Below are 19,835 nucleotides of genomic sequence, written 5' to 3'. Positions count from 1 at the left end.
TGAGCTGGATTAAGCGCTGTTTAGGAGAAAATGGATTTGTGTCTTATATGTTTCACATGATATTCCTTTCTTCATTACTAAACAAATAATCCTAACAAATGCCTGATAATATTTATAGTTATAATAGAAGATTATTCACAGATTTCAATAATGCTTTCCTCAGTACGAGCCCATTGCAATAATCACTGTGACAGCTACGATCTACAAAATTCTTAAAGCACATTTTACTTTGCAAAAATTTATTTATTATTCATGAAGGGAATACAGAAGGCAAACGGCCTCAAAAAATTGATATTTAGATTTTTGTGTATTTCAAATGCCAACTGTTAACTGCGTAAAACAGCTTCTGTTTCATATAAATAAAAGTTTTTTGTGAGTTATGATGGTTTTCCTGACACTGTGTGATCTGGCATTTAAATGCCATGCCTCCTTTTTTGGACACTGGAGAGATAATGCTTCTGGTTTCTTTTATTCCTTGTACATTATTTCCTGCTTCTATAGTTTTATCACGTCAAGGTTTCTTGCTCTGTACCTACTACTGATACTCACCGTTCTGATCAATTGTCTTCACTAAAAAGGAAGTTAAAAGTAGTACTGGAAGATGGTGAAAAGATAGGTGCTAAAGGTCACCTGACAAATGTTTAATATAAAGAGATTACAGAATTATTATGGCTCGGGCATAAGCAAAAATGTTGCCTGTTGCGATTTTTTTTATATATATATATATAAAGTGTGTGGGCTTTCCACAAGCTTTCCATTTGCACAAATAAAAATCCTTAGCACTGTCTTTGCCTTAAAGATCCTGACCCTTCGAGCAAGTATAGGAGAAGTGCAACATATGACCACAAACATTCTTTACCTGCAGCAGTAATGAACGAAATTAAACCCATATTTAGAGATCTTTGTAAAGATACTTTGTTGGATAAATGTCTTTGTATGAAAATGCAAAATTTAAATGAATATGTGAATTCTGTCATTTGGACCCCAGCGACCAGAAACTGTATTTGTTCGGATTACAACCCTCAAATTTTGTGTTTATGATGATATTTTATGCTTCTATGATAATGTAACCAGAAAACTGGATGTTTTGGGAAAAAAATCTAATGGAAAATTGCAAAATCCTTGGTGCAAATAGATACGAGAGAATCCATAAAGCAAGAATTACTAATTTAAAATATATAAAAGAAACTAGAAAGAAAACAAGAGGGACCAAGAGAAGAACTATACTAAAATTGCAATACTAAGCCAATTAATTTTTCTCAAAACTACGTTCTTTGACTTTCACGTGCCATTATTTTCGAAACTAATTGGGCTAGAAATCTCAAATTTGATCAATTTCTACTCAGGATGGTAATAGGTTATTACAAGTAAATTGAGGACCACCAACCTGACGGAAACTGTTTTATAATAATTAATCCATTTTTAAAAAGTGGAAATTTTATTAGTAAAAGAACAAAAAACTTCAAATCTGTAGAAGGCATTTTGTTCATTTTACTTGTAAATACAGGCAGATATATTATACATATTCAGTAAAAATTTCACTGTTTTAACACTAAACAAAGAATGGAAAATCCAGCCTGCTCACAGTGTAGTTTCAGCTCTCTGAGACTGCAGAGTAAGTTGCGTGCAAGTTGTGTTTGCGTGAGTGTGTGTGTGCGCGTGTGTGTGTGTGTGTGTGTGTGTGCGTGTCTACTGTTGACAAAGGCCTTAATGGCCGAAAGCTAAAAGTGTGTGAATCTTTTTATTGTGCCTATTGCGACTCAGCAGCTCCGCTATATGGTGAGTAGCAATTTTCCTTCTCTGGTATTGTTACATTACATCCTGGATTTTCCATTGTTTGATTTTTGCCTGACAGCTTTTCTTCAATCCTAACCCTGTGCTGTTTTCCTTTGTGACTATTTTCTTTTACATAGGGCACACTCTACTTATGAGCCACACTGTATCAACCGACTTGGTCGCGGGCAACAGACGGCCTCAAGACCACACTGATTGTCGGTGCAGCATCTTATGTTCCACATTACTCCCGCCGATATGATTAAGCCTATACCTTTCCTGTGTCAGTTACTGTATTTTTGCGTATTATCTCCCGCACTTTTCCGGTGCCACATGATCTTACATCTCTAACTATGAACCCCTCCGCAAGCCCCACACTTTCTCAATTATATCCCTGTTCACACCCACTAAATCCACCTCATCCAGTCACATCTGCCATCCCTCTTCTTTACGCTTATCTGCCCTCAAACCTGCTAACCACAGTAATATACATTATTTATTAGTTATTCTCTACTGTGACCTTAGTGACTTCTCGCATATTCCGAAGTGCTGACACAGTTCAGAGTATCAGTAGGTAAAGACATAATCTTTGACGTGCGCAAGAAAGAAGTTAGGTGCTAGCATACACTGTGATCACACAATGCAGCACAAAGGGAAAGTAAAACAATTTATCTTAAATTTTATAAAGAGGTGATAGATAGGAACATCGCAAAATTAATCTGAATGCCATTCCTCCTGGGTAAAACTCCCATTCAGTATTCACAACATTACATCAAACAGTGCCCTTAAGTTTTAGATTTCGCAATATTCTGACAAGAAATAGTAGCCAGTGTGAGTTCTACACCAACACCTGTACTGATACTCTGCAAACAATTGAAAAGCACACAGCAGAAGATATTGAGGTGCCTTCCTGTTCCTTTTGGATACATAGCCAATGAAAAATGGTTGTTTAAATGCTTCTGTGTGAACGGTAATTAGTCTAATCTTGTCTTTACAGTCCCTATGTGAATATCGTGTGTGGGGCTTTAGTGCATTCCTCATTTAATACTGGTTTTCAAAACTTTGTAGGTTCACTTTCAGAGCATAGTTGGTATCTGCTATGGGTGAAACACATTTGTGATCATTCATGCACTGTTCTTTGTATACATTGAGTGTCCTCCATTAGTCCTATCTGGTATGGGACCACACATTTGTGCAATATTCTAAGATGGACCACATGACTTTTTTTTTTTTTTTAATTTTATGTAATGTCATCTTTGCAAACTTATTGTCTTTTCCCAGTGTTTTATCAATGAATTGATGTCTGCCACCTTATTTACCTAAGAGTTAGCCTATGTCATCATTCCATGAAGAGGGTCATTTTGTTCAAGATATCTAATTACACTCAAGCTCAAATTATGTTTTGTGGTTCTGCAACAGCTAGATGCAACATGTGCTTGCTTCCTACAGATGGTCAAAGTTGGTAGTTTGATGGATTTCTGGTACATTACAAGTAATAGAGGAGCTCATTTATACACAACTTCTCTGTAGAATCTGATAGATTTTCCATCATACTTGTAGCTTTATTCAATTTCAGCAAATTCAGTTGTTTTTCAATGGCCCTGGCACTAATATTTGTGTCAGAGATATTTCAATGGTGTGAAAATTAAACTGGGGCACTACTCCTGAATTTTCCATGGTACAGAAACATTTGACGATAGAGTTCAGCAATTCTGCTTTCGATTTGGTACTCTCAGTTCCAGTTCCTGTGTCATACTCAGGTATCTGGACACTAACTTTGATGCCACTGAAGCCTTTAGACTGCAACCAGAATTACTTTGGATTTGTTGGAGATCTTTCCATGAGATTCTGCTACTGCAGACATTGAAGGTTTCAGGCTTTGCTCTTTCAACTGCCAAGTGCTTTTCCTTTATCTATGCCATGAGTAGTCACTCTTTCTTACCTACCACCAACTTTTATATCACTGTTAGTAGTAAAATTTTCTAATCGCCCACAGTTAACAGCAGTTCTGGTTTATAAAGAAGGGAAACAGCTTTATTTTGTAAAATTTATAAAAGCAGAATTACAGCAAGTTAAAGCAGATACATAACAGTCATTACTTAACATATACTTTCTCAACATTTTATGAAAACCTAATGAACATTTTTCTATAATCCTCCCACCCAGCATGACAGATGGCACACCCGCTGGTGGAGAGTCGGGATTAGGTTGACAACCACTGATGTATACTGTTATACCCTGTGTTATGTCTCATAGTCACTGATAACAGTTTCGTAATGGACATGCTTGAAGAAGTCACATTTATTTGTTACCATCAGATCCAGCATACACTGACAGCAAAAATTGCAACACCAAAAAGTAATTAACGTGGAGTAATAAAATTTTGAAAATATCTTTGTCCAGGTAATATGTTTAAGTGATTAACATTGCAAGATTACAGATTAATGTAAGTGCAAGATAAGTCATTGTAAATGTGAAATGCAAATATGCATGCATTGTGTTGTACAGGTGCCAGATGTCAGTCAATGGGGTGAAATTGCACGCCTGTTGCACTTGGTCGGTCAAAAGAGGGACAGTTAATGCTCTTTGTGAAAGATGCTAGAGTTGTTGTCCAATGATGACCCGTACGTGCTCAACTGGAAACAGATCTGGTGATCAAGTAGTCCATGGCAACATGTCAACACACTGTGAAGCATGTTGGGAAACAACAGAGGTATGTTGACCAGTATTATCCCATTGCAAAACATCCTGTGGAACACAGTTTAGTAGCAGCAGCACAACATGTCCAATAACCAGACTGGTGTACAAATTCACAGTCAGTGTGTGCAGGATAATCACAGGAGTGTTCCTGCTGTCATACAAAATTGCACCCCAGGCCATAACTCCAGGTGTGGGTCCAGTGTGTCTAATACACACACAAGTTGGCCTCAATTGGCTTTCTTCTAGACAACACTGAGGCTGACACTGAGGCTGAACCAGCTTTCGTCAAAATACACAACTGACCTCCACCCTGCCTTTGAATAGGCTCTTACATGACACCATTGAAATCACAAATGGTAGCAATTTGCGGTCAGTGGAATGCAAGCAACAGGGCATCTGGTTCATAGCTTGTCCTTGAAGTAATTGATTCATAGCAGTTTGTTATGTAACTGTTGTGGCAACTGCTGCTCAAATTGCTGTCGCAGATGCAGTATGACGTGCAGTGGCATAAGCCAACATTATGGTCTTCCCTTTCGGCACTGCCATATGGCCATCCAGAGCTTCTGCCGTCTTCTTGCGACATTCTCATGTCCACTGCTGCCAGCAATCATGTGCAATCGCTACATTCCCGACAAGTCTTTCTGCAATATTGTAGGAGGAACATTGATCTTCCTGTAGCCCTACTACATGACAGTGTTCAAACTCAGTGAGGTGTTAATATGGGCATCTTTTGTCACCTTACAGGATTCTCAATTAACATTAACTCACGATGTCCAATTTCAAAGGTAACTAATGCTCACAACTGTTACAGTGAGTATTTGAAGCCAACCTGATTTGCATCTTCACTGTGGCACTACCAGCGTAACTCTTATGCAACTGGCATGAAATCTGAATAGACATAATCTATCGGGTGTAGAAACACACCTATCTACTTTCATTTATGGTGCACAACTCCTCCTTCGTGTTGCAATTTTTTTCCATCAGTGTATCTGTTTTCATCTACATCTACAGTACATGGATACTATGCAAATCACACTTAAGTGCCTGGAAGTCCATTTATCGAACCACCTCCACAATAATTCTCTATTATTTCAATCTCTAACAGCATAAGGAAAAAATGAACACCTATATCTTTCTGAGCAAGCTCTGATTTCCCTTATTTTATTATGATGATCATTTCTCCCTATGTAGGTTAGTGTCAACATAATATTTTCACATTTAGAGATTTGCAACTTAAATTTTGTGAGAAGATTCCACCACAATGAAAAACACCTTTGTTTTAATAGTGTTCATTCCAAATCCAGTATCGTGTTCATGACATTCTCTCCCCTATTTCACAATAATACAAAACATACTGCTCTTCTCTGAACTTTCTAGTTGTACTCTGTTAATCGTGTCAAGTAAGGGTCCAAGAGACCACACAGCAGTAATCCGAGAGGATGGACAAAAATAGTGTAGGCAATCTCTTTAGTAGATCTGTTACATTTTCGTGTATTCTTTCCAATTTAAATTGTTTGCAATTGTAATTCCTAGGTATTTAGTTGAATTTACGGCCTTTGGATTAGATTAGGTAAGGTGTTTCACAGGATGCCTTGTAAAGCCCACCACTAACAAAAAAGTAATTATCTCAGTCAACTATTGGATGCCTGAAGTCTCCAATTATGACAGAATGACTGGGGAACATATGTACTAATGAGCTGATGTTTTTCCTAATGATTTTGATTACATCTGTGAGTGTGTCTGGCTTTGATGGAAAGGCTCATACGAGTTTATGCTCACTCTTGATACTGAGTCTTGCTCAAACAATCTTGCAAGTAGCTTCAATTTCTATCTCATTGGATTTGAGTTTTTTGTGTACTGTGACAAATACATTACCTAAATTTTACATTAGCCTATCCTTTCAATATACAACTAGATTTATCTCAAAATCTTGCAGAAGTCAATTTTGGATTTTGCCAGCTTTTTGAGCTCCACTGCTTTTTTTAAGTGCCTCATACTTTGGCTCTTTGATATGAATGCTTCAGCAGTTGACAGCAAGGATTTTAATAGTCCCATCTGTGGGGAGGATTTCACATCTTACACTAATGAGCACCATGCACTCTGAGAATAAAGAGGGAAAAAAAGTCAGAACAGCGTCATTCCCATTTACACAAAGGAGGATGATAATTTAACATGTCATGATGTCAAGATCATTAGAGATGTGGTATAATCTTTAATCTGAAGAAGGTGTGGTGTCGATCCATGGATCGATAGGCCAAAACATCATATGTGTATTACGTCTTCGAGTTGATCTTTGTTTTGTATACTTCTGGGACCTCAGTTCCTGCCTAGTCTTCGACCTGTACGTTTGTCGTATAATAAAAGTATTGATGATTAAAAGAGAGAACTGTGGTCATTACCTTACCACCTTGATATCTCCTTCAGTGGTGACCCCGAAGTTCAAATAATCCGTGGAACTGAGTACAAAGTGACTACCGCGCTAGCTTCCGCGTTCTGCGTGGACCTTTGTCTACTACACAATGGCCTTCTACAACATGCCACCACCGCCCGGTTTTCACCAACAACAGCCCGACGTGAATTTCCGCAGTCCAATAGCCTCGAGAACCCAGGGACTTCGTCAGGTGCAGTGGTTTTGAACATGGTGCCTCAACTGCAGTCTGCTGACACTGACACTATGGACCTTATTTACAATCACAGCTCGTCACTCAAACCTGTGCGATCCACCTTTCCGGGTACCATAGGAGAGGTTTGTCCCTTCATACCCAAACCTCTACAGAGGCAAGTGTTCCACAAATTACACAACCTAGCTCATCCAGGTGTGAGAGCCTCTACTAGACTTATTTCAGAGCGCTTCGTCTGGCACAACGTGCGTTGCGTCTGCCAAGACTGGGCCGTGCCTGCATTCCGTGCCAACAAAATAAAGTTTCGTGGCACACATTGCCCCCACAAGGCAGCTTCACCGCTCCTCCCAGTCACTTCCAGCACGTTCACATCGACTTGGTGTGCCCCTCACCCCCTCTGAGGGTTACAGACACGTGCTATCTATTTTAGACAAAACCTCTCGTTGGGTGGAAGCTGCCCCGCTACCCAATATTACATCCGAATCAGTGGCATGATCCTTCATAGACACTTGGATTTCGCGCTTTGGCTGCCCTGTTTACCTGACAACTGACCAAGGCCGTCAATTTGAGTCTACCTTGTTTTCTGAATTATGTAGGCTGTGCGGCATCAAGAAAATTCATTCAACAGCATATCACCCCCAAACCAACGGCCTCGTGGAACATTGGCATAGGACACTTAAGACGGTCCTAATTTGCCATGGCCTCCTTTGGACGGAAGCCCTGCCATTCGTCTTACTCGGTTTGCGGATCACTTTCAAGGAAGACCTTAAAGGCTCAGTAGCCGAGTTCAGGCCAGTCCCTTACACTGCCAGACAAACTTGTTGCTCCTACTCCAGTCGACAAACCGTCCAAACTGCCATCCTTGGTAGAACGGGTGAGGTTACATTGTAACAAGCTTCAACCCCCGCCCCCTTCCAGCCACACTCCACTGCACACATATGTTCCCAAGGCACTTGACACTTGCGAATTTGTGTTCCTTCGCGACAACACTGTAAAAGCCCTGTTACAGCCCATTTACACAGGCCCGTACAGAGTTATCAAACGACCCAGAAACACAATGGACATTGAAATTAAGAGCTCAGTAACTACTGTCTCCCTCAACAGGGTTAAACCTGCTCGCGTCGAGTTTTCCCTTACCTCACCCACCAGTGAAGAGACCTCACTCTCTAGCCACTCTCGGCCTCCTTCCTCTGCTCACGATTTGAATAAACTCATGCCTATACTGGCCGCATCAACGAGTCCACACTCATTCTGGGGATTTCTGCCTCCCGACTCCGATAGCAGAGGCCCCAGCTCCCAGGGCTCTAATATAACATGAGACAGCACACCGGGCTGCTCTTCTAACCAGTGCAGCCCGCAGGTTCCTGCCACGCCCACTCAGACCTCACCGTCTGACACTCAGACACCTACTCGCAGGACACCGCCCTCATCGTGCTACGGTTTCCCCACCCCACCGGCTCAGCTACCTCTCCGTTACCAGGCGCCACTTACAAGCTCTCTACCCACGTTCATCCTAGTGACTTTTGTGGTTTATCTGTCGTTGTTAGTGGTGATACAGCATTAGTGCTGATTATGTGTGATGATTCGTTTGACTCATTAGGTGGTGCGTCACAACGTGGAATGAAGATTTTCAAAATCTCTCTAAGTGCTATGTGTGGCAAGCTACATGCTTATGTTAGGCCAAGTGGAAAGGTGATCATTAGGTTCCCTGCCGACAACACCCTTCCACACCAGCGCTCCGGCACCGGACGAGCCATTAGATACGAAGGAACTCACTGCAACCCACTTAAACTCTCGCCACTCCCCCTCCGCCTTAGGGTATGTACTCCATACTGCAGGGGGGGGGGGGGGGGGGGGCTATGTGGAATCGATCCACAGATAGGCCAGATCATCATATGTGTATTATGTCTTTGAGTTGATCTTTGTTTTGTATACTTCCAGGACCTCAGTTCCCACCTAGTCTTTGACCTGTATGTTTGTCATGTAATAAAAGTATTGATGATTAGCAGAGAGGAGCGTGGTAATTACCTTACCACCTCGATATCTCCTTCAGAGGAAGCCAGTAGCATTTGTAACAGAATGCATCTAAGCTGATTTCAGGAAAGTGTGACACCTAGCAAAGTTCTGAAGTATGTGGTTTAGAACTGCTATAAGTTTGCAGATGCCTGTGAAATAACATACACAGAATCAATGTGCAAGACACTGTTGCTGTCACAAATTGAACTGTACTAACCTGTAAAGCTAATTCTCAATTTAATTCGATTTGAAACATGATCATGATATCACAAAACTCTCCATCAGCTACTTTTCCACTGATCAAAATGTTAGCTATAGCCTATGTCAAATGATACAGCTGGTTCATTATTAACTCCTACAAGCCCAATGCGCCTACTGTATTCAGTGATCTTGCTAAACAGAGAGGACTATTCAAATTATGTTAAGTTTATTTCCATTTATACCTTCTAACAAGATATAACCTGCACTTCTCTCTTCTTATTTCAAGAGTACACAGTTCTAGCTTTGCTGATAAAATTTTGTCCTCTAAACTAAAATTTACAACTACATTATCCAGACTGAAAAGACGTTTGACAAACCAAAATTTCACAAAGTACATTAACATATTTTCAAGGAATGTGGTAACTCACTGATAAAAATCACATTTATATCGTTTGATTTGCAGATGACAAGTTATTAGTGCTGGGCACCATATAGATGGTCCTGCAAAAGCATATAATGTAAAATCACGGTAAGAACAAAACCTGTCTTTAGGCCTAATTTTGTTAGATCAGTTACACCCAAAATTGGGATACCTTTTTACTGTTTTCAGTAAAACAAAACCCACTGAGGGTGGCACAGAGGTGCTGGAACATGTTGGGGTAGCAAGAAAACACAGTGTGTTTGCATTACAGGCAGAATCTATATCCAATAATTATCTGGAGCTTGGGCATTTGTTCTCTGCTGTCTTTACAACATGAACCTACATGGCAGTAAGATAAATACAACACCAATTTGGTGGTGTGCCACTGATATTATTTACTAACCCCTATTAGTAAAAAACATATAGGCCTAGTAATGAACGCTACAAAGAACTATCCATTACATTTTACTTACAGCAGTGGCGGCATAGTGTGCTAATGTTGACAATGCGCAATCTATCTTCACAAGCACACTGAGGAAGTGAATCAATGTATTTCAATTAAATCACAGGAGAAGGTAGGTGACTTAACATTTATTCGTAACAATGATACACTTACGACCTCCCACAAATTAATTTAGAAACACTGGCCCAATTAATCAGTGTGCTCGTCCAGATCAACTGCACACCGCCAACATCAGTACATTATGCCGCAGCTGCTGTAAATAAAATTTTACCCACAAAATATTTAAACTTGCCATAGACACATATGTCCTGTTATTAAACAATACAGAGAAAATAGACTATAACATAAACAGAACAAAAATGACAGACAAGCAACCACCAAAAAACCATTCAGTAAGAGACAAATTGTCTACCATTTCAGCCAACGTAATGATGAACTTCCCAAATGGCTGTCAAAATACTTATTTGAAACTTTAATGTAGAATTTTGGACTACATTAGAAATAGCTATATGCTAGGATCCAACATTGATGTGTGTATAATCAACTGAAATTACTGTTTCATGTGGAAAGCAAACAACCCTACACCCACTGTGTTTTGAAGACATTTATTGCAGCACAGCAGCAGGTAGAAATTCAGTTGCATAATTTGAAGGCATAAAAGCAGCATATCTTTACTGCACTAAAACCATGTGTGTTCAAATTTCAGATGATAATCAACAAGCATAAAATTTACAGCAATGATTCATTTAGGTCTAACTAATGTGCATATCAAGATATAAGGATAACATATGAAGACAGCAGGCAAAAAAGAAATAAAGCAATCTCATGATAGCGGAAATAAATCCCACGCAACCATTTTTATGTTAAAATGCTTATTAAACCAGAAACCTTCTAAACATGTGACGTCTTTTGAGTAAGTTAACACACAGTAGCACATCACTATGCCTTTCACATGCTTTTATCTGTATAGCCTCCTCTGTTAGCAGTTATACATTATACTTCTAAAAGAGTGGAATACTGTGAGACAACGCAAGAAAGAAAGATCTGTCAACATTTTATTACTATCATGCAATGAATGACACTTTTGAAGCATTATGGTTAATATACAGTGAAAACGTTTGACTTGTAGGTGATCCCTGAAGACAAACATTCTTTGCTTTCAGCAGTATTCATTTTCTGTTTACCATGCACGACAACCTCTTAAGCATTGATATTAATTGCGTATTTACGGACCTCGATGTCTCTTCCCTCAAATAATTTAGAAAGTGTAGAATAAATGCTCCTCTCGTGCATTTTGTCTCTTGCAGCGTCGATGACGATTGTCCCTACAAAAACAAAACTAGTTACAACCGTTTAGGATCATCTTCGCAATATGTTATTCGACACTAAATACATGAACACATGACTCATTATTTGAAAAAGAAAATTAAATTACTAACACTACAGTCTCTTAATGTCAACCAGGCAATTACATCCTCCACAACAACATTCCCGGCTAAAACTTCATTCAATATTTCCGCCGCCATCCCTTCTTATTCATATGACGATTGTTTTAATACTACAGTGGCACATGCAGACTTCGGTGAAAAATAAAAACCTTGAAAGTACATGTGTTATTTAAGTATATGTAGTACTATGTTCACATCTGTGTTAACCAAATACTTTTTTTTTCCCTCACGGCGCTTCTAATTTTAATCTTTGCATTAAACAGCTCCTATAATTCTTTGGACATGAAATCTCTGGAATTCCCGCGAAAAACAGGACAGAAGCGTCATTGGCGGCGAAATTTTGAAGTGTGTGTTTGTAAATGTTGTAATCGCAATATTGGCAGACAATGCCGAAAAGAGTGTGTCCATTCGATTTTGATTTCTTCCCACAGCAAAAAATTCATGTTAGCGAAAAAGAAGTGAACTCGGGCGTCCTAATGAAAAACCACATGAAACAGGTACAAGGTAATTGATATGTTTCTGAGTCTGTTCTGACGTGAGTGCAGGTGACAGTGCCCGGCGATTTGAGCTATTAATAATCACCATTATTTTTTTACAGATAAAACGATTGCCCTGTTGTATAAGGGAGCCAAGCAGTTTACTGATAAATTGAACGCAGCCCATGAAAAAAACAATGGGGTGCAAGATTGTACGCATAGCGTACATGACTCCTATAAACAATTGTTTCTAACCAGTAGCTGTCGGTTACAGACATATGGGAAAATTGAGGTAACTTTTTAAAATCTACAAACACATTATAAGTCCCATCTCATTTGATGAAAATTCGAGATGTGTACCGTGTATTAGCGGACGGATTCCCGCCTGTCAACGACAGGTTGTAATTATTTCCATCTACTATACACATGGAACTAATTCAAAGTTCCTTAAAATATATTACTGGGTCTACAGTGAAATACATGTACTATTTAAATAATGTTAACTAATGGATGAGCATGATTTAAAATTGACTTTCAGATTTTTTAATAGTTAAACTCATTTAATCATAACTGCAAGTTAAAAGAAAAGTTTAATTTTTTCATCAGAAAAGAATAATTTGCTTTAGCTTTGATTACACACACACACACACACACACACACACACACACACACACACACACACACACACACACACACACACACACACACACACACACACACAATGTCTTTTCACATCTAGGGATGCGTGATCTGCCACATCTGGAAAGTAAAGACTTTTCCCCATGTCTGTTGTATGAAGGTATGACACCTTCAAACTGCCTGTCTCTGTAGAACTGAATAAGTTTACAAAATGTGTTACACCTTTTTTGTCAGGAATGTTACTGCAACAAACATTCCAGCGTCTAGTTTTGTAAGATCCGGGCCATTTGTGAGATAAATTTCATTATGTGCACGAATGGCTGAGTTACGATCCTCTTCACAGTAAAAAGTGAGATCAACTAATTCCTGACTACCTATTTCTTCCATGTGTTCTCCATATTGTTCAGGTTCAGAGTCAGGTATGTCATGTAGAGAAAAAGCACAGTCAGATTCATTGCTGCTGTGACAGTTATTCTTCTGAGTGTTCTTCATTCTACAAGTCCTCTCAGTTTGTTTCATTACAGAGGCACTCAGAAGAGGTTGGTGGTTCACCAAGTGTGATTCGTCAACAGCTTCTCCAGGTGCTGCAAGAGCTCTCCCCCTTCATTCATCTCCTCTTCAATGGACTCTGGCTATAACTTCTGTGACAGGCTTGAGGATAATTCATGAGTGAATCACCAATTCTGGTAGGTGTACAGTTACCATTAGCTCTTTCTGCATCTGGGATTCTAGAACAAAATTCTTCTGCATTTAGTGGCACAATGACACATTTCTTGAACCCAGATATGATGGTCGCTTTCATTTTCTCTCCTTTGTTCAAAGCAATGAGAAGTTTTGACAACTGTTTGGGAAATGTTGTTTTTTTTCAAGTGACTTGGAACTAATTAGTTTCTCATCTTGTAAACTGACAGTATGGATCTCCATTTCCTATTACAGGGAGCAAAGACTGAAACATCCAGAGGTTGACACGGATGAGTGGAGGCTGGCGACAAGAGCACAAAATGAATGTCATGAGTTCTGCATGCCTTGATTACGCTTATATTCACACGGTTACTAAGAGTGTCTCTTTTTAAACATTTGGGGCCAGATAGATTTTTTGCCCATGCCACAACAACATAAACCACTTTCCAAAATGCAGAGCATCAAACCACCCATTTGCTGTATTGCAATATTTTGTTCCTTTCAGTCCTCCTAAAAATCCACAACTCCGATAACTGCTTTGAATGATAAACCATGAAAGGAGGAAGCAGTTCTTCTTATGCCGAAGCCGCAAACCTTAAAGACACAATAGCTTTGGTAGAGTTTATAACTTTTTCTGGATAGTTACATCTCCTATGAAATAATATTTTTACCCCATATGATCGGTCAAATTTGTATTGTCATAATTGAATATGTGGGATGGAGTAGTTCCTTCTAACGAGTCTTTCAAGTGACTAAAGTATGCTTTAAGCTGATTTATTCGAGTGCTAGCTCTAAATGGGGAATATTTTAGCACTTATGTGAAGAAAATCTTCACATTATTTCACAAAAGAATAGTACCAGTCATCACCAGGTAAGTTAAAGTGTGAAATCTGCTTCCCCATTGAATCCAAGAAACTTTGTAGAGTACAGAAAATGTGTGTTTCACAAGTTGAAAGAAAAAGCGCTGACAAAGACCAGGAAACAATGAATAAATGTAAAACGGGCACCAAATGCTTCATTCATTGTTGTCTTGTCCAGTGAAAGCATTGGCACCTCTATTGGATGATCCAGGGACTTGCTAGAGTGCCAAAGGTGTTCTTATTCAAAAAGTGGCCAAAGTTGCCCCAGTTTACAGTACACACCCTCTAGGCTTCAACTGTGAATTTATAAAATATGTAACAATTTTATGAAAAGGAAAATTCTACTCACCATATAGTAGAGATGGTGAGTCACAGAAAGGCACAACAAAAAGACTGTCGAAATATAAGCTTTCGGGCAGCAAGGCCTTAATTGATAATAGCCGACACACGCACACGCTACTTTCACACACGACTGCAGCCTCTGGATGAAGCACTGTTCAAATGATTTCGGGCTTGCAGCCGGTCGTCATAAACTTCAATGCACGATATTTCGGCTGGACAACTGCCAGCCATCTTCAGGTGAGCTGAACGAGGATTGATGAAGACGTTCTCCGCTCCGTCTTATATAGTGTGCTAATAGTACTGCCACACCTGTTGCAGTCGCAGAGACAGAAGGGCCACACCGCCCAGCGACAGTGCCCTCGCTGGTGGAACTGCAATACTCAGTTGCTGTCGGTATTGTCGCTGGCCGCAACTATCAAAGTCTTCTGGTGTCTTTGTCTCGAACAAATTTCGGAGATGATGGGATTCCGTGAGTTATTCAATTGGTAACAACTGTCACGGTTCATTAGATTTCCCGCAATGGGTATTTCAACGTATTCTTTGATAATGGAGTCCCAGGAACTTGCTGTGGCCAAAATCGAAGTTTTCTGGTACTCCATTGAATGTCTGTTAGAAATACAATGTTCCGCAACTACAGACTTACTGGGTTGCAGTAGAAGAGTGCAACATTGATGTTCTGTACAACGCTCTTCCACTGTACGCGTTGTCTGTCCTATATAGGCTATCCCACATTGTCGCGGTATTTTGTGAATTCCCGCCTTTTGCAGTAATAAATCATCCTTCACCGGTCCCAGCAAATCCGAAACCTTAGAAGGTAGACGAAAAACCACTTTCACATGAAAATTATTAAGAATCCTCGCTATCTTGAAGTAGATATTTCCAAGAAAGGAAGAAAAGCTAGGGACTTGGTTGCTGCATTCTCCTCTTTATCCACTTCCCAGTTCCTGGCTTTAGTTGAGAAGGCGCTGTTAATTTGCTGGATCGAGTATCCATTGTCTCTGAACACCGTCCTTAAATGCGCAAGTTACTTAGGCAGTTCTCTGCATCCAACACCATATGTGCCCTGTGCACAAGGGTTTTAAGCACACTCGTGGTAAGGGATGGGTGATGGCAACTTGAAGATTGCAAGTACAAATCAGTGTGAGTGGGCATACGATAGACAGAATGTCCCACCGAGCCATCATTCTTCTGTTTAACCAATTTCTGGATGTTTTGGTTAAAATAAGAAAATTATAAAATCCCTCAAAAATAAAAGCTCATCTGGTTTTGATGGTGTTTCCAATAAAGTAATAAAGGTTCATTCCCATGTAAAAAGCCCAGTGTTACATGAGATATGTGATACTTGACTAACTCATGGTATTTTTCCAGAGAGACTATAATATGCTGTTGTCAAATCACTCTTTAAGAAAGGCGACAAGAGAGATGTCAATAACTAGGGAACAATTTCACTGCTGACATCATTTTCCAAAATTTTTGAGAAGACGGTGTAGTCTAGAGTAGTATCTCACTTTAGCAACAACTCCAGGGGTCTCGCTGCTCTTTGGTGGGTTCATGCTTAGCTACCACAGGGTCCCAGCCAATGCAGCATCTTTTCCCTTCCGTGCTGTATGTGTGTCCTCGTGCTGTTCCTGTTCCTCTTCCTTGGGCAACTTGTCTGGGGCAGTTTTGGGAATTTGTTCCGCATTTTCAGTAGCTATCATCAGAACAGTCTCACCACTGTTGTTTGTTCCTTTTTTCTTTCTTTTTTCACCCTCGCCTCTCCTTGCCCTGGTTCGGCATTTGAGGTTCTTCTTCTTCTTCTTCTTCTTCCCTGTATGCTCCTGAAGGACAGCCCACAAGATCTGGACATTCACAGAGGGTGGGTTTGCTGTTAGTTGGGAGCTCCAGCGTTAGGCACTTAATGGGGCCCCTTAGGAACATGGCTGCCAGCGTGCACTCCGTGTGCATACTTGGGGGGAATCATTCTGAATGTCGAAAGGCTGCTTCCGGATGCCATGAAGAGTACAGGGTGCAGCTAACTGCAGATGGTGGTCCATGTTGATACCAATGACGTATGTCGCTTTGCATCGGAGGAGATTCTCTCTGGTTGTGGGCGGCTAGCAGAAATTGAAAAGACTGCCAGTCTTGCTTGTGAGACTAAGGCAGAGCTCATCATCTGCAGCATCGTCGATAGAACTGACTGTGGTCCTTTGGTGCAGAGCCGAGTGAAGGGTCTGAATCAGAGGCTAAGGTGGTTCTGTGACCGTGTAGGCTGCAGATTCCTTGACTTGCACCATCATGTGGTGGGTTTCCGGGTTTTGCTTAGTAAGTCAGGAGTCCTCTACACACAGGAACTGGCTACATGGGTTGTAGGGGCTGTGTGGAAGGGATAGGCAGTTTTTAGAAGGCCTTAGGGAACCACAGAAAAGGCATCCGTCTAAAAGGGGGCAGGTAAAAGCCCGCAAGTTAGTTGTAGACATGGTCGGTATTGTAGTTGTAAATTGTTGTAGCTGTGTTGGAAAAGAACCAGAGCTCCAAGCCCTTATAGAAAGCACTGAAACTCAAATAGTTATAGGTACAGAAAGCTGGAAATAAGTTCAGCAGAAATTTTTTCTAACTATCTGACAGTGTTCGGAAATGATAGATTAAATACAATTGGTGGTGGAGTATTAATTGCTGTCAGAAGCAGTTTGCCTTGTTGTGAAATTGAAGTAGATAGTTCGTGCGAAATAGTATGCGTAGAGGTTTTACTTGACAATAAGACTAAACTATTAATTGGGTCATTTTACCGACCCCCTGACTCAGAAGATATAGTTGCTGAACAGTTCAAAGAAAACATAAGTCTCATTTCAAATAGGTACCCCAATCATATAATTATGGTCGGTGGTGACTTTAATCTACACTCGATATTCTGGAAAAATTATACATTTAAAGCCGGCGGCAGGCATAAAACGTCATCCGAAATTGTACTGAATGCTTTCCCAGAAAATTATTTTGAACAATTAGGTCATGAGCCCACTCGAAGCGTAAATGGTTGCAAAAGCATGCTTGACCTCTTAGCCACAAATAATCCTGGACAATTAGTGAGTATCGTGATGAATACAGGGATTAGCAACCACAAGGCAATAGCTGCTAGGCTGAATACTGTAACTCCTACAACCACCAAAAATAAATGCAAAGGATATCTATTTAAATAACGCTGATAAAAATGCTCTTAATGCCTTCTTAAGAGACAGTCTGCACTCCTTCCGATCTCATCATGTAAGTGTAGAAAAGTTGTGGAATGATTTCAGAGAGATAGTATTGACAGCAGTTGAGAGATATATACCACATAAATTAATAAGTGACGGTACTGATCCCCCATGGTACACAAATTGGATCAGATCACTGTTGCAGAAGCATTGAAAAAAGCATGCCAAATTTAAAAGAACGCAAAATCCCCAAGACTGGCAAAGTTTTGCAGAAGTTTGAAATACAGTGCATACTTCAATGCAAGATGCTTTCAGTATAGTTCCAGAACAAAACTCTGTCTTGAAATCTGGCAGAAAACCCAAAGAGATTCTGGTCATACATAAAGCACACTAGTGGGAAGACGCAATCAATATCTCCACTGCGCGATAACAATGGTGAAGCCACTGATGACGGTGCCACTAAAGCAGTTATTAAATATGATTTTCGAAAACTCCTTCACAAAAAAAGATGAAGTAAATATTCCTGTATTCCAATCACGAACAACTGCCAAGATGAGAAACATAGAAATAGATATCCTCGGTGTCGCAAAGCAGCTTAAAACACTTAATAAAAGCAAGGCTTCTGGTCCAGATTGTATACCAGTTAGGATCCTTTCAGCCGCTGATACAATAGTTCCATGTTTAGCAATTACAATCACTCGCTCATAGAAAGATCTGCACCTGAAGACTGGAAAATTGCTCAAGTCACACCAATACCCAAAAATAGAAGTAATCTGTTAAATTACAGGCCCATATCACTAATGTCGATTTGCAGTAGGGTTTTGGAACATATACTGTATCAGAACATTATGAAGTACCTCGAAGAAAATGATTTATTGACACATAGTCAGCACAGATTCAGAAAATATCGTTCTTGCAAAACACAACTAGATCTTTATACTCATGAAGTAACGAGTGCTATCAACAAGGGATGTCAAATTGATTCAATATTTTTAGATTTCCAGAAGGCTTTCAAAATTGTTCCTCACAAGCGTCTTCTAACCAAACTGCGTGCCTATGGAATATCGCCTCAGTTGTGCGACTGGATTCGTAATTTCCTGTCAAGAAGGTCACAGTTTGTAGTAATAGACGGAAAGTCATTGAGTAAAACAGAAATAATATCCAGCATTCCCCACGGAAGTGTTGTAGGCCCTCTATATTAACGACATAGGAGACAATCTTGGTAGCAGTCTTAGATTGTTTGCAGATGATGCTGTCATTTACCATTTTGTGAAGTCATCAAATGATCAAAACAAATTGCAAAATGATCTATATAAGATATCTGTATGGTGTGAAAAGTGGAAATTGACCCTGAATAAAGAAAAGTGTGAAGTTATTCACATGAATACTAAAAGAAATCCGCTAAATTTCGATCACGCGATAAGTCACACAAATCTGAAAGTTATAAATTTAAGTAACTACTTAGGGATTACATTTATAAATAACCTAAACTAGAACGATCACATAGATAATGTTGTGGGTAGAGCCAAACAAAGTGCACTTAAAAGGTGCAACAGGTCTGCTAAAGAGACTGCTTACACCACACTTGTCCACCCTATTCTGAAGTATTGCTGTGCCATGTGGGATCTGCATCAGGAGGGGCTGATGCAAGTACAAAGAAGGGCAGCTCATTTAGTGTTACTGTGAAGTAGGGGAGATAATGCCGCAGACATGATACATGAATTGGAGTGACAATCATTAAAACAAAGGTGTTTTTTGTTGCAATGGGATCTTCTCATGACATTGAGAAAACTTTGTTGGCACCTCACTACATAAGGAGAAATGATCATCACTATAAAATAATGAAATTAGGGCTCGCACAGAAAAATTTAAGTGCTCGTTTTTCCCGCGTGCCGTTTGAGAGTGGAATGGTAGAGAGACACGTTGAAGGTGGTTCATTGAACCCTCTGCCAGGCACTTTATTGTGAGTAGCAGAGTAACCATGTAGATGTAGATTTACTCACTATGAGCCTATCTTCTTCACA

At 39.9% G+C, this 19,835-nt stretch overlaps 2 protein-coding genes across 4 annotated transcripts in view; one reads left to right on the top strand and one right to left on the bottom strand.

The window, feature by feature from the left end:
- LOC126284737 (codanin-1) overlaps positions 1 to 11,931 on the bottom strand; it is a 157,654-nt gene extending 145,723 nt beyond the window's left edge. For all 3 annotated transcript variants that reach the window (XM_049983875.1, XM_049983874.1, XM_049983876.1), the window contains exons 1-2: positions 11,635 to 11,931; positions 11,429 to 11,520 (exon numbers count right to left, since the gene is read on the bottom strand). In XM_049983875.1, coding sequence (XP_049839832.1) covers positions 11,429 to 11,520; positions 11,635 to 11,721 — 179 coding nt within the window. In that variant the 5' untranslated portion in view covers positions 11,722 to 11,931. The remainder of the gene's footprint in view (positions 1 to 11,428; positions 11,521 to 11,634) is intronic.
- Positions 11,932 to 11,940: 9 nt separating this feature from the next.
- The window catches only part of LOC126284739 (apoptosis regulatory protein Siva-like), a 30,187-nt gene continuing 22,292 nt past the window's right edge, over positions 11,941 to 19,835 (top strand). The window contains exons 1-2 of the mRNA XM_049983879.1: positions 11,941 to 12,147; positions 12,242 to 12,411. Coding sequence (XP_049839836.1) covers positions 12,030 to 12,147; positions 12,242 to 12,411 — 288 coding nt within the window. The 5' untranslated portion in view covers positions 11,941 to 12,029. The remainder of the gene's footprint in view (positions 12,148 to 12,241; positions 12,412 to 19,835) is intronic.

The sequence above is a fragment of the Schistocerca gregaria genome, chromosome 8, assembly GCF_023897955.1.
Source record: "Schistocerca gregaria isolate iqSchGreg1 chromosome 8, iqSchGreg1.2, whole genome shotgun sequence".
In the NCBI taxonomy this organism is placed as follows: domain Eukaryota; kingdom Metazoa; phylum Arthropoda; class Insecta; order Orthoptera; family Acrididae; genus Schistocerca; species Schistocerca gregaria.
The sequence above is the reverse complement of the archived record's forward strand: the minus strand, read 5'-3'. Positions and strand labels throughout refer to the sequence as shown.